This window comes from Chelonoidis abingdonii, chromosome 9 (assembly GCF_003597395.2).
Source record: "Chelonoidis abingdonii isolate Lonesome George chromosome 9, CheloAbing_2.0, whole genome shotgun sequence".
In the NCBI taxonomy this organism is placed as follows: Eukaryota; Metazoa; Chordata; order Testudines; family Testudinidae; genus Chelonoidis; species Chelonoidis abingdonii.
The window spans coordinates 59,222,830-59,238,996 of NC_133777.1; the positions used below are offsets into that span (position 1 = coordinate 59,222,830).

General features: G+C 41.3%; 1 protein-coding gene across 1 annotated transcript in view; it reads right to left on the reverse strand.

The window, feature by feature from the left end:
- AQP9 (aquaporin 9) overlaps window positions 1-14,867 on the reverse strand; it is a 39,316-nt gene extending 24,449 nt beyond the window's left edge. Inside the window, 1 exon segment of the mRNA XM_032774118.2 lies at window positions 14,312-14,867. Within this exon segment, the coding sequence (XP_032630009.2) occupies window positions 14,312-14,413 (102 nt within the window). The 5' untranslated portion in view covers window positions 14,414-14,867.
- Window positions 14,868-16,167: the final 1,300 nt, after the last annotated feature.

The following is a 16,167-nucleotide window of genomic DNA, read 5'->3' on the forward strand; positions in this document are numbered from 1 at the left end:
GACTAGTTGACTGGTAGAGGATGAGTAAAACGTGTTCTGCCGATACCTCATTCTTCAGACTTAGTAGAGGGGACATCTGAGAAATTGTGCCAGGCAAGACCTAGTGAATGACACAGCTTAGAAGTGTAACTAAAAGTTCCCAGTATTGCTGTGGTATCTATGTACCTTTCTGCAGGTATAGTTTGCACTCAGATTTTGTGCTCAGTTAGTTGGTATCCCTCATGTGAATGACTGGGCACAAATTTTGCAGACTCAAAAAAGAGACCACCTTCTTGAAAATGTGACCCAGTGTGTGTGAGAGAGAGACAACTGGGGTGGGAAAGATGAGGGGAGGCAGGGAGTTCCAAATTCTGTCTTTTCTAAATATGTAGCAATGCCCTGGCCCAAGTTTTCAGCTCTAGCCCCTCCGCTTTTGTGCTTGCAACTAACTGTACCCACAGAAACAGGCACAGAAACTAAAATTTGCACATGTAGCTAAGGCACTCAATGCCTTGCCCAGTATGTATGTGTAATACTTGCCCATGCGCAGTGAATAAGCACTATCTATCATGGGCACAGTCAATTATATGCATACCAGGAGCTAAGCTTGCAAGTACTGCAAATACTGCCTCATAATATAATTACATACACAGCAATTTACTATCTTGGTAATCTCCACTAGTCTGAGCTGAAACTGGACTGGATCATCACATTGTAACTCAATACTGGAAGTTTCTAGGCCAAGTTCAGCCTTCAATTACACCCATGCAATCTCCCTGTTTGAAACAATTGAAATCAGTGGGGGTTTCCTGAGTGTAATTGAGGGCAGATACCTTTATCTTATCTTGTGCTGTCAGGTTCTCATCTCCTCAGCAGATGTCTGCAGTCTCAGCTGCTTAAATTTGCCCCTGTAGCTTCAGGGCTGACTCTTTTTGTCCCAAAACAAATAAGATTACTGTTGTCAACAACATGTAGTTTGGCTGGGTGTGGGATGGCTGTCTGCACATTCTCTGCTAGAAGAGCTTGCTTTTCAGACATGGAAGCTTTTCCTTTGTCTTGGGTAATATGACAAACACCAGGGGAAGGAGAACAACTGGGCTCCTTTGAGCATAACATTCTTGTTGGTCCCTGGCAGCTTGTAGAACTTTCCCAGACATTGGGGAGACTGAGAGCATACTGACTCCATCTGTGCGATAGTCAGGATTTCTGTGTGATAGTCAGGATTTCTGCAAAGATGTATCTAATATTAGCATCTTTGGTATGAAAAAAGGTTTTCCGAAAGGTCTAAGTCCAGAACTATAGGGAATATATTTTCTATAGAGCCTACAGTGTCTGAGTCCTTTTAAAGTGCAATACGTATAGAGTATATATAAGAATGGTATCTCTTTAGTCAACAGAGTTGCTTTTAGTGGATTCAGATTCATATCTACTTCCTGTAGTGCCAAAACTAAGTTTATTGCTTTATACTGCTGTTAGCTGCAAAGAGCCAACACAGTTTAGACAATGAGCTGCATTCTTTTGCATCTTGCGCATCATCATCAGAACTGTGCACTGAGCTCCAGTCAGTTACACTTGTGCAAGCCTACAATGGAGTGGCACAGGAGTCGCTGATGGCAGAATATGATCTCCAGAATCTTCACAACTGCTGATATTATACAAAAAGGAAAGAACTCAGCACAAACTCAGACTGATCTCAGAGGTGGCAATTACAAAATCCATCTTTTAACTTGTCCATGAAGCACTCTTAATCTGGAAGTCATTGAAAAATAATAGCATCTGTTTTAGTCACTTTTCAGAGAACAGCCACACTTTGACACGCACGTTTGCTTGCTCCAAGGATCACTCTAATGCAGTAGAACTTTCAGTGCAGATTTCTCTGCCTCTTTCCGACACCAGACCCACCTTCCTACCTTTCTCTGCAACCCCTTGGTAGGCATTTTCTGGTGGCAGGCAACATGCCTTCTCCCTCTTTCTTAGGCAAGGTGGACCTCTTTAATATTTGTCTGGATTATTTTACAGCTGCATCTGGTATTTTGAGGCTAAGATGCCCCAGAATGCAATGCAGTACAATAGGCTAAAAGTCTTATTATCTCATGAGAGAGAGTCCTTACTGTATCCTAGCTTCATCCATTCTGAGTCTGTGGAAGCAGAAAAATTGTCATGGGAACCTGTTGGGGGCTTGGAGGACCATCTCTAAGGCAAAGCTGTCTGACATGACATCTTTAAGGCAATAGCCATATTTCCCCCTGGCTGTTTGGGATTTTGCAGGATATAGGATTCCAGAAATTCCATCAGGTGGGCAGCTGAAATGTCTGCAAACTGCCCTCTGCTGGGTTGTGGTGGGGAACATGTTTAACCAGTTGTAAGGGACAACAGTATAGGCGGTCACAGCTGAGGTTTGCCCACCAGAGACTGGAGTTGCCTGGCAGGAGTTGAAGCAATCACAAGGCCAGGTCCCGAAAACAAGAGTCAGGGTCAGAGTCAAGCTAGGGTCAGAGACTGGAGATCAGAGATAGTACCAGGTTAGAATCGGGAGGCAGAAATCAGGGTTGAAGTCAGGCTGGAGTAAGAGACAGAGATCAGGAGATGAGGCGAAGTCTGGAATTCTAGCAGGCCAAAATCTGTGTGGCTGCCCCAACAACTTCCTAGGGCTAAGTAGGAATACTTGGCCAATCAGAGGGCCACAAGATACAGTCATTCTGGGTTTCTTGGACAGTGCTTTTTGCGGCATCTACTCTGCACAGTGCTCCTTACCTGTGTCTCCACATGGCCTCCCAGTGCCACTGTGGGAATATCAGCTGCCCTGGGCTCTGCAGACCTGTGTTCTAGTCCCTGGGTCTTAACACCAGCACAGCCCATAAAGTGGTGTCACTGACCTGGGAGCGGATATAGCTAGGTTCTAAGGTGATGTGCTAATTTGTGGGTGCCTTTGACAGTCTCTGCCAGCTGTGTTCTGGTGGAGTGCTCTGTGGAAACTGAGAGTATGTCTAGGCTAGAAATGCGACTGCAGTAACACTATAGTGTAGGCACTTACTACAGCGATGGAAGGGGTTTTTCTGTCACTGAGTTAAATTTACCTCTCCAAGAGGCAGTAACAGGTTGATGGAAGAATTCTTCCACTCACTTAGCCATGTCTATACTGGAACTTAGGTCAGCCTAACTATGTCTCTCAGGAGAGTGAATTTTTCATACCCCTGAGCGACTTAGCTAGGTCTACCTAACTTTCCAGTGTTGAGCAGCCCTGAAGCTGTCCCTGACCTGTGGACACCTCAAGGAAGAGGGGCAGTGAGAACACCAATAGCCCTTCCCACAGGTTAATTCTGCTACCCTCTTCCATGGGGCATAATAGGCCTTGCTAGTGCTGCAGGGTGTGATCTGCACCTTCTTATCTCAAGGGTGGAATCTATTCCAAAGCTTCATTTTCTAAAATGAATGCAGACAAAGGAACAGTGGACATTTCCGATCTGCTCAAACATTTGACACATGGAAATCTAGTCAATTAAAGAAAACTCAAAGGAATATAGCTGTAATGCAATTCAAACAGCTAATTTTTTTTAAACCCTAACACTTCCCTGCCCCTCCCACGCACTCCTAAAAAATACCCTAAACAGGTTTTTTTTATTCTGAAATGGGAGGAGAGTCAGAGACTCCACTAGGGTCTTTTGTATTGCTGTCAAGCATGCATGAAAGTTGCTTTGCTCAGCTATTGCAGTGACGGACAGAAGTATAATCGAAAGAAAGAAAGAACTTACAGGCCCTACCTCTGCCTGTTTGTAAAACCACAAAAATTGGCAGGGGGACAGTCACATATTCTTTTTGGAAAAAAGATTATTTTTCCCTGTTGCTATATGAAGGATCTTCACAAGGAAGGGAAACTGGCTAAATACCTGATTCTACGGGGGAAACAGTGAAATTGATCATACGCAAATTGCTGTCAAATACACAAAGTAAAACTGAAAATGTAAAGAATATTTTTCTGTGATCTTCAGTTACGGGAATCTTAGGTGGTGGTGTTAATAATACTAGCTAAGCTGTTTTCAGACAGAGAGACAATTATCAGGTTGATGGCATCCCCTTGAAAGTTTTTTCCTTTGTCTGTTTTATAGTGCACTTTCATTTACAATCCATTCACTTGCAAAATCAGCTTTGCTTAAATCGTTGTTTCCCATTTAATTTCCTGATTAGCTCTTTTTATAATAAACTGTAAGATCTTTCGGGGTAGGGACCATCATTTTGCTGTGTGTTGGTACAGCACCTAGCACGATGGAGCCTAGTTCATAACTGGAGCTTCTCAGCCTTATCGCAATTCAAACCATAACAACAACAGAGGCATGTTTTAAAACAGCTAGTATGTAGGGTCAGAGCTCTGGAAGAATTCAGGGCACAGGATTTTTATGAAGCTTTTTTATCCTTTCTGGAAAGTCTTGAGCAAAAAGGATTCCTCATCTCCATCTTTTCCAGTATCTCCAGTGTGTTGGCTGATCCCATTTCTAACTTCATGGTGCAATAATAACGTAGTCTACTAGTAAAAAAAAAAAAAATCATGTAACTACTTTAAAACCACATGGCTCTTTATGATTAGTTATATATTTAGTTTTGTCCTGCTATTGCAATTTAATCAAACTTGGAGCAATAAGAGTGCCATATCCATTCTTCTGGAGATCTCCTGGGACACAAGCAATAGCCTTTCAGGCTCAAATGGATTTCCCTTCATTTGTTTTCACTATCCAGTAAAATAAGGTTTGGAATTAAAGTTGATCATTTAGGTAATTAAATAGTATGGACATAAACCCTAAAATGATTACCATTTTGAAAATGTTTCTTTTTAATGGCAAAAAACTTTACTACTAGGAGATAGTGATATACTATAAATTTCATAGGCTCTGGCAGACATGAGTACATTTAAGCTTTAAAACACATGAAGATCTGGTTAAAATTGCTCTTTGTAAAATAAAACATATATATGAGAAATATTGAGCTATAGACCCTACTTCATTTTTTAAAGTGGTGTTTTAAATATTTTATTATTGTTCTTGCATGTTCTATAGAGGAGGAATAAACTGTTACATTGCCCGGGGAAACTGGAAAGGTCTGTACTCTCTCATATTTTTTCTAATTTAATATTGTCCTCTTCAGCCCTGGATACTGAAATGCTCTTCTGTCCTAAACTAGGCAAGACAACCAGTTTGAACCCATTTCTTCAGTGAAAATTATTTTCAGGTTCTCACTGGGTTTTAGAAATCCAGGAGAGGATTAGAAAGGAAAACACTCTGAAGGATTTCCCTTCATTTGAAGGAGTTCAGGTTGTAGACCCTACCTTGCAGGAGTGGAGGGTGTCTGCTTTAAACAGGGGTTGGGATGCAGAGAAAAGAGAAGGAGGGGAAAATTACTTTTTAGCTTCTTGAGAAGAACTAGAATATATTAATTTGGTGTTTCCTTGCAAGTCTCATAATTTATTCTTGTACTGAGAGGTGTCTGTCTCTTTCCCTTCCTGCACAGACTTACAAACGTGAAAGCTTTAAAAAAGTACAAGCATGTTTAACCACAGCAATGCTGACTGGGAAGTCGTATAACCCAGGCAGTAGTGTCTGCAGGTGTTGTGCCTGCATAGGACAGAAGCTGGCCTGATGGCTCCTGGGAGAGTGGTACCTGAAAAGTCCAGTATATACTTCCTCCAGGTGCTGGCAAACGAATGGGAATGCAGGGCCTTGGTCATGCTCCCACATGTACAGTCACACCCCATGCTGGGTGTACAATGCCATTGGTCAAAGGCTCTCAGCTGGTTAAACTTTGTTTTCATTCAAAAATAGGATAAATTTTGTAAGTTTAATTTTTTTGAAATGTTAATAGAACAGTGTGACATGCTAGGTGAGTTAATCTCTTATAGGACCAGCTTTTGTTGGTGGAAGGGACAAGCTCTTCCTTAGGTCTGAAGAAGGTAACCAGAGTGCCTAAACTAAACAGAAGGTGAAATAGATTGTTAAGTATAAGGGGTTCACACTTGCTGTAGAAGACCACAGTGGGCAATTACGGTCAGCAGGCGATAGGGTATGTTACAAATTGTTGTAATGAGCCAAGATAAGTGCACTTGTTAAATCTATGGTTTTTAGCATCTAGCAGAGTTAAGAATTTAAGTTCCCTGGCTCTTCTTTTGAGGGTGTTGTGCAGTCACAGTTTCAGGACAACTGCACCTATTTTCTCCCTCTGTTGTCCACCACGGGGCACCCATTTAATTGTTTCCAGCTCCTTGCTGTCACTTCTTCTGGGTGGAGATTTGTGCCTCACTCCCTTCTGAGTGGGGTTTTTAAGGCAGTTCCCTGACTTACAGTGTGATAGCCCCAACAAGTCAATCTGCTTAAACAGACGAGTGGCTGTGCTTTGCTTTCTCTCCAAAGGCTATGACCAGTGTATTGCCCGCAGGTGTAAGTTACCACACTGCTTCTTCTAAGCAAGCACATTTTTTCTTAAGGTAAAAGCATTAGAGAGAGAACGTATCAAAGCCTTCTCCAACCAAGGGGTCTGGTAGGTTTTAGTCCTTCACAATCAACAACTGGGTTTTTCTCCATCTTAAATCCAGAACCAGAAAAAAAACTAGACAGATCAGCCTATTTCCTTATAGTGCTCAGGCTTTTGAACTTGGCCTGCAGTAACAGGTAATCAGCGGGCAATGATACTCTTCTGGAGCTGGGGAATTTGCATTAACATTTCCCTAGGGACTCCCCAAAAAATCCACTTATTGTTCCAGAAGTCCACACTTGTCTGGCATATTTTCAATATAGTCTTTTTAGAATTGCCAGGTCTGGTATCTGCCACTTGTCTCTAGAGAGGTTCCATACGACCCCAGCTCACAATAATACATAATGCTCATGCTCCAAAATGTCTGTTAGTCTATAAGGTGCCACAGGATTCTTTGCTAATAATACATAAATTAAACATAATAAGGTTTTTCAAGAATATTGCAGGAAATTGCCATATCAGTCATAAACCATTTTCGGCATGGCTTAGAAATTAACTTTGCCATTATACAAGGGAATGAACTAGAAGTCTCACAATAATTTCTTCTAACCTAAACGATTCTGTGATTTTAACAATCAGAGCGCACTGAAGGCAAAAGAGTGTAAACTCACTTTATAGTGAAAAGTTAATTTCATGTCTCTCATTATATGTTCCAGGTTCTTGTAACAGTTTGGAAATTTTATTAGTTTAACTTCATTTTATTCATTTTTATTTTCTTACTTAGTGGTCCAAATTTCCAAAAGAGCAGCGTCCAAATTTGCGCCTGTAAAATTTGCACCCACATTTTGCAACTACGGTTGAATTGTGGGTGTAGTTTTGATTATTCTGCAATCAGGCTGGGAGAAGCTAAAGTACTCAGCCATGTGCATGCAGTTCAGTGCCAGTTTTGCTGGCAAAAGTTATATCTGCACAAAGGACTCTGGGCCTCTGTCCTTTGAAAATGTATCCCAGTTTACTTATTGGTACCTCTGTGTTAATCAACAGAAGCCAATGAGATGGGGCTGCTGCTATTGTAAAGATGAACTGAATTCTCTTTTAAAACCTTTGCATAGTACAGAATGTTTGCAGCACCTGAAAAGAAAATGTCATGTACTGGAAAGCCTGACTACCACAATTTTGCACTTTGGGTAACAGGAAACACAAAGGATTTCCTGTAACTTTTAAAAAATATATTTGCTGTGAAAAACATTTTAGGTTTGAAAAACATTAGCTCGCCTTACTTCCAGTTCTTCCACTCCGCTGCTAACCATTCAGCTCACTTCGAAAGAAAAACTACAGTGAGATATGAACTGCTGTTTGGAACAAAAACCTAAATTTGATAAAAGTACAATTATGGCCAGAAAAGTGACTATGCAAAAATATCCCCCTCACTCAACACAATCTGGTGTGTGTGTGTGCTGGGCTGACTGTCCTCTTTAGTGACAAAAGTAAGCAATGTTTTTATTATGTTTGACTTCTGTTTGCAAGCAGGTTCAATACATTTGAGAGAAAGAGAGAGGGAGGGATTATTATTTGGCTTGCAGGTCATCAGTAGAATTGCCAACAAAATTCTAGATTCAGAATCTATGTTACTGGTAAGTTTGCAGGACCCAGAAAACTTTCCGACCCCAGGTTGAATTTGTGGCATTGGCAGATAGAAAAAAACTCAGACATTTTTACTTGTAAAATGCTCTGGCAGTTCAGGACCAAACTGTGTCAAGTTCAAATCATGAGTGATGATTATTATGTTGTATGTACTACAGTATTGCCAGAGGCCCTACTACATAGAACTGTGTGACGCTGTAAAGCCACTTTGCAGAGTATTACTATACCGAGCCCAACAATGCATAGAACGTTGTTATAAAGGGTGTTGCCATAGTAAATGATGTATCAAAATTTAAATTATAAATGCATTTTAATCTTTCATTTATAACCGCTTTTTTCTCACTCATGACTAACCCATCCTACTTCAAATCCCTTCTAACTAACCATTCACGTGATGCCTTCTGGAAATTGTCAATTGATAGCTGATAGCTAGCTATTAGAGGCCACTGATATCTATTTAATTTATATCTTATAATACACAAAAATGACTGAACCCTCTCATTCTATAAATAGATACTCTAACCTCTCTTCAAACTTTGGATTTTTGATCATGACAAAACTTAAATCATCATTGTTGTTAAAAATATAAAATTTGTAAGTCCTTATTCCATAATGTAGGCTAAACACATCTTTCATTTAATAAACAGAAGTAAATATTCAAGATTTAAACTGGCTATTATCCAATAAACACCACTTTATAAGGACTTCAAATATGGCTTCGCTACCGTGGATCTGCAATACAGTGCCATTCTGAATGTGCACTGGAGTTTGTATGGAGTATGAAAGAAGAAAAATACGAAGTCAGCTAAATTGTAATGGATTTATTGACTTGACTGTGACTTGACCAGCAGTCAATGATTCATTTGTAGCTTTTTCAGGCAGGAATAAAGCAAGATGTGGTATTTTGGTGCAAACTCAAAGAGGAGTTTATTTACAATAGGAACCAGAAAAAAAAAAAGTGGTGAGTACAATAATGAAGTGCTTGCAGTTTGAAAACAAGACAAAAGATATTGATGACCACAAGATAAATAGGCATTCAGTCATTAGTCAAACAACCGCTGCTACCTTCCCTCAGCCTGTGGCAGCGTCTTCAACACAGCTGGTGTATTGGATCTCCACAGATCGCAGTCTTTAGGCACACAACAAACACCCATCCGTTTCAATGGGAGTTACAAAGGAGGCCTTGCAACTTCAACCACAGACTAAAGCTGTGCAGAAGGACAGCAGCCATCCTAAGTCGTCAGCTCTTCCCCCTTCAAGGTCAAGTTTACGGGTTTACCTGCATTGCATTTGGGGTCTGTGATTGCAGCATTTTGCAACATACATACCCAAGTGTAGCAGGGTGCTGCTGCAAGAGCACCTAATTAGCCCCTGCTCAGCCAGCCCCAATCAGGGGAAATAGATTGGGGCTGGGGAGAAGTCTGGTGCCTGGCCTCTGGAACTGGCTGCACCTGTGGGCCTGCAGGTTGAAGGGCCATAAAGGCTGGCTGATAGCCAGAGAAAGGGAGGAAATGGCCTGAGAAGGGGCAGTCTCCAGGCTGGGGTAGACGCCATGTAAAAGAGGAGACAGTAAGACCTGTAAAGCTCTGTAAATAGTATCACTGGTGGTGGGAACTTTGTGTGAATAAAAGCCACGGGTGCTGCATCAGGAAGAGGCTCGTAGTGTTTTATTGGAACAGCAAAGAGCATTCAGCAGGGCGGGGGGGGGGGTGAGGAAAGGACCCGGTTACACGAAGCTAACTTTAATCTAGCTAGCGTGGGTACCAACAGTACTGAAGCCACAGTAGCATGGACTTCAGCGCAGACTAGTTGCTTGAATAATTACCTAAGGTTCTGGACAGGCTTGAATGGCCTGTGTTGAAGTCTGTCCAGCTGCAGCTTCACTGGTCAGGTACCCACACTAGCTAGCTTAAAGCTAGCTTGGGTATGTATGTTGCAATGATACACCCCAATTACAGTGTAGATGTACCATGAAACATATACAACATCATCTCCAACTATAACACACAGTGAAATATTCTCCATAATCAGTAGGAGGCCACAGGCAAACAATACACAATCTATTTGTAGAGGGAGCCTGCACAACTGCCACCCACTTGCTCTGATATTGCAAGTGGAAGCTTGTGCTCTACTTTAGCAAGTTAACAGGCCCTGCCCCTACCTGCCTGTTGGACTCCGGAGTTATTTGCTCTATAGCCAGTTTTCTGGGAAATTGCTTTCAACAAGAACATTCTCTCGAGAGTGAAAATGGAACAGAAAATACACTAAGTTCATGGAACAAGTGAGGGAAGTGGCTCTTTTGGAACATTTCGCTGCTCCAGTTCAGTTGAGCTACACTGGTGTGAACTGGAGTAAGTCTGACTTTACGCTGGAGCAGCACATCACCACCAGCTTGGTTCCTGTGTAGCTGCATTGGTGTAAGCTACCCTGATGCAAGACACCCTTTCACAGACATGGCTTTAGAACAGGGTAAGAAAACCTCAGGGAAAAAAATATATGTAGGAAGAAGGTTTAAACCAGAGAGAGGCAGACTAGCCCTACATAGACCCCTAATGAGATATCAGCTGGAAATCATGTAACCCATCACTCTGCTCTATTGCTTCTCCGCTCTGTTGTGCCACTGTCCCTGTGCCATCTCTCCCACTAGCCCCGTGGGACTCTGGGAGGAAATGTGCCACAGGCCCCACAGCGTGAGGGCTGCAGGCAGCTGCAGAAGCCCTGTCAATGTGGCTCCAATGGAGTCTCACTGCCAGGAAGCTCTCTGTGTGTGGGAGGTTGGTGTGGGGCAGGGGTTGGGTGCATGCATGTGTGTGGGAGACCCAGATGCAACACGGAAACCCATGGAAGGTCCCTGGGATTTGGGGGCAGAACTCACAGCCTATTTTGGAGGGGTGCAAAAGCCACCATAATGAGAATGGGGCCAAATGTCAGCCAGAACTGGAATGATCTGGTCCATACTGTAGTTTCCATACCCTGGGTGTACAAAAATCACATGACATTGCACCTGCTGTGAAGAAAACAGGTGTCTCTATTTTTATATATGTGCTGCAAACGCTGCAGACATACCATAACTGGGTGGGTTAAAGATAGACTTTTATCTTTAAAAATGTATTTAAACTACACAATGAGACTTTAGATGTTATGTGTAATGCCACCAACACAAGTGTAAAAACGGGGAAATGAACAGTTCAGATATCAGCAAACCATTTGCCAGCAGAAATCTTTGGCATAATGCACACTCCTCGTAGCACACATTTGCCTGTGCTGCTAATATAGAAACAGCACGAGTCCAAATTTGTTTCTTAGAAATTACACACGAGGCCTGACATTCCTGCCTTGATTAAGTGTCACGTTTTCACTGCCTGTGTATGGTCGAGCCACTCTAATCCTGGTCCTAGAGCATAACTAAAGCAGTTATGCTGTGTGCTGGGGAACACTTAGGAAACTGGTAGTGAAAGCAGAGGAGTCTAAAACTGGCGTAGGCTACACAGCAGCATCTGTGACCCATTTTATATTGGGGGCCATGGACGTTGACCTATATGCCATTAAATCCACCTATGCCAGTGGCTTCCTATGGATTTGTGGTGTGCAGTGAACCCCTCTGAAACCAGGCTCTGGCACAGGGTGTGTGAGTAGCTAGCTCTGTGTAGCATCCTCAAGGCCTGTCCTCAATGGAGCCACATCAGTTCAACTGTAGGCGGAACCCTCTGCGACCCTGGTGGAAGGGCAGGTTTTGCCCCATAACCAATTGCTACTTTACCAATATCCTGAAACAAATCCTATAAGGCTTTCACACTGAATTTTTCAGAGTTTCAAAATAATATTCCAGGTCTGAGTGAACTTTTCAAACATGGTAACATCAGAACACAGTGTGTGTGTGTGTGTGTGTGTGTGTGTGTGTTGGCAACAGGAAGGGGGAGCTACATCATCTTAGGGTCAATGGGGTTGGAATCCTGAGGTTAGTAATAACACATGCTGTCTTCCACTTCTAGGAGAAATAAATGACTGGCCAAATTATTATCTTTTTAATTTTTATTATTCCATTAAACCTAAATTTGGTAATTGCAATTATTTTTTGAAAATTTGAAAAGTTATTGCAATATGTGGCCTATGGGAAATCAATAGGCGGTCTTAGCCCATTTCTAGGTGGATATAGTAGCCACGTCCTACAAGCAAACCTCACAACTGGCATTAGTTGTGCCTCCGGAGAGGCTCTGGATTGAATAGACTAACTGATCTGTCTGACTCCCACTCTAGAATAGGATTAAGGCTTGTCAGTGGGACAGTGTGGGGAAGCTCTTCTGCAGTCCACCTTGACGCTGGTCTGCTCTTCGTGGATTTCTGTCTCCAGAATTGTCAAACATGCCCCTTTCACCAGCTCAAAATTAAATCAGTTTTAATATTTTTTTTTAAAAGAAGTGAATCATGAGGTTAGAGATGCTATTGGCAGTGGGATCCCATTAAATCATGAGGCAAGTAACTGCAGAAAAGGAAGCGCCTTGCTGATTGCTCAATTATCCAATTTTCTATTGTAGGTCTTTTCAGCATTATTCAAGGTTGAAACAACTTTAAACTAAAAAAAGGGAAAGTAGGTTGTGAAATTTAGTCATGTTGCCAACCCCAGGATTATGTAGTTTGGTTTCGCTGTTATACTATAATAGAGACTGTACGGTTGCATTTCCTTCCAGTCTTGCATGGCAGAACATTAAATAATAGCATCTGCACTATAACATATTTTCTTCACTTACATAATTTGATTAATGCGGGAGGGAGGATCATGTGTTTAAGACATAGGACTGGATGTCAAGTGATCTGGGTTATATTCACAGTCTGCCACAGACTTCCTGGGTGCCTCATATAACCTCTGTAATCACACCACCTAATATGTAAAATATTTTCCTTCCTTACGGGGTTATTGTGAAATGTAATTGATTCTTGTGGGTAAAATGCTTTGAGAGTCTTGCATCTGAGTACCTTGCTATAACACTGTATAGATGCTTTAGAAAATTGTAAAGTAGATTGTTACTGTCATGCCTGTGCTAAGAGTTGGTTGAAGTATGATAAAGAATGTCATTTTCAACACTTACATAACTATTGGGAGTCTTCTAGAAGATGGCATACTTTAAATCTAATTGACATGATTACAGACAAAAAAATACACCTTTCCATGCTAGTATTATGCCTGTATTTAGTTTGGGGTCTTGGTAGGTTGTTTTTTTTGTTTATTTTCTGATGTAGTTTCACCTTGATAAAATACTTAGCAAAACCACATGACAGTTGAATTCCATCTACAAGGAAGGATGGGGGATTAGCACTAGTATTCTAATCCCAGATAATCCTCTCTGGTAAATCAGTGACCTGCTCTGTGCCTCGGTTTCCCCATCTATAAAAAAGAATAATACCAAACTCACTAAGGATTAGTCAGTGTTTGGAAAGCACAATAGAATCATTATTTTATGGCTATTAGAATATTACTAACATGTCAGTGTGTCTTTGTAAATCAAGTTTACATTGTGTGTCTAATTTCTGATATGCAAAGATCCCAGGAAACTTTTTGAACAAGAAGTAAAGAGGAAAACATTTTGCTGTTGTGAATAAATAATGGAGGGGTCTAATATTTACCTGAAATGGAAAATAGTTGCAGGTCACAGCAAATGTAACAGTGTAAAAGCCACAAACAAAATGTGATAAGCTTTCAAATCCCTGAGGATTCAGCAGTGCAACAGCTATTACATTCACTAGGAATCACAGGATTAAATCTGTGTAACATAGTGAAAAGATACTAGTCTGAGATCTGTTATCCCCTATATGCGCAATATGGTTCATTAGTCAATGCAAACAGAACTCATGTATGAGAACTGAGAAATTCCTGATTTTTTTAAAAAAATTGAAAAGCAGGATATTGAAGTGTATTGTTCACATCTGCACATTTTTCAGAAGTTGGTAAGTCACTAAAAACTAGTCAGCTATCAAATGAAACTTTTAAGAGACAATTGTAAAGTATATTCAACAAATATTCTAGTGTCTATATTTGAGTCATGCATATTTATTTCAAGTGACTGAAGTAATAACAAACTTACCATTAATAGAAGCAATTCATTTACTGTTGTGCACTATTTGTCAGTCAGTGACCCAATCTACTTGTAGAGACAAGCAAAAGCAACATATGTCCCCTTACACATACTGTCCATCATTCAATTAGTGGGAAGGAAGGAAAGTAGCTGAAACTTACTATCATGACAAATGTTCCCAGGAATTCTGACAGGGCTTCTTTTATAAAGCTGTTCTTCAAGGCAAATTTCTCCTTGAATGTTCTTTTGCTTTGCCCGTTCATTTTTTTGGTTCCTCTTGTTGCTCTGTAATGCCAGTTATGCTCCAACACAGACCCCTCAAATTTGCTTTGTAATCATCCCTGCTTCAGCTGAACTTTGACACTTTTACTTATACATTGAAATATGAGATTTTGACATCTGTGCAGCCAGTGAAATCATCTGACTGTGCAGGCATTGACTGGATCCCCTCAACGTGACCTGATGATTCATCATAAGTTTTCCATCCTGTGCAATATCTGAGTTTGCTGGCTTCTATTTATATTAGCAGAACTAGATAATACTGGAAACCTCACAATCAGAAGCTGATGAACTTTTTTTCTTCTAATTCCACACAGGATGGATTAATCATTGTCTTTCCCCCAAGGTTACCTTTTACCAAGGTAAACTTTTGTGTGTTTAATTCCCCAAAAGATGAGAAGGAGAGAGATTATAAAAACTGCCAAATATGGAAGCAAGTCCTTGGTTTTGCTCCCAGATGGGATTAAAGTTACGCAGTTGTTGGCCATTTGAAACCTTTCTGCAAAGGAGGCTGTGCCAGTGAGGGATTGCTTGCCATAGAAATGTGCTCTAGCCTTTTTTTTTTTTTTTTTTTTTAAAGGCACATTCTGTACAGTTCAGAGTGATTTCAGTGCCTATTGAAGAATGCTGCTTTAGATGTGCTGAGATTTTGTACATCCATGGACTGAATAGTATTACACTTCTTGGGCTAAATACCTTAACTCTCTAGTGATGAGAGAGCCCTGTTAATGAGAGAGCAATGAGGCAGAATAATGTGTAAACGCCTCTAATGAAATCTGCTTCAATCCAGTGGCTTTCTACAGTGTGATATAGTCTGGTGAGGTGCTGAAAAAGAGTGTATGCCTCTAAAATGTTTAGCTTAATTGTAGTCCCTATGTTGAAGTAAAACTGGCTAGATGCTTGATCATGCAAGATATTCAGGACCTTATTTCTCACTGACTTGAAAGAGAGCTGAAGGTTCTGAGCACCCTACAGGATCAGGCCCAGTGTGGAATAATATTTCTATAATGAAACACTCATCTACTTTTCTTTAAAAAGCTATTAGCATCTTGGTTGTTCCTATCAGATGTGTCACTGACTCAGCTGACACATTGATTGATTGACTTGAACAAGTTGACGCATTGTTTCATCCATTGGCTTTGTTTGTATTAAATACAGGAATACCCGGAGCCTAATCCAGGTAAGTGACTTCATGATGAGTTGGGGATGCATAGGGTCTGGTGCTGTGTCTACACATGGGGGCTTTTGGCTCTCTGGTATATATTTGCACTTCATTTAGACACCTGTGGCTGGCCTGTGTCAGCTGACTCAGGTTCAAATGGCTTGGCTAAGGGGCTGTTTAACTGTGGTGTAGACTTCTGGTCTCAAGCCCAATCTCTAGGATGTTCGGGGAGGGGGGGAGGGTCCCAGAGCTCAGGTTCCAGCCTAAGTCTGAATGTCTAACCTGCAATTAAAGACCCCTTAGCCTGAACCAGCTGACTTGGGCCAGCTGTGGGTTTTTAATTGCAGTGTAGGCATACTCACAGTTCCCAGTGGGCTGCAGTTCCACTGGTGGGTTAGATGCCCCAGTAGTAAAGATTTCATAGATTTCATAGACTCTAGGACTGGAAGGGACCTCGAGAGGTCATCGAGTCCAGTCCCCTGCCCTCATGGACCAAATACTGTCTAGACCATCCCTGATAGACATTTATCTAACCTACTCTTAAATATCTCCAGAGATGGAGATTCCACAACCTCC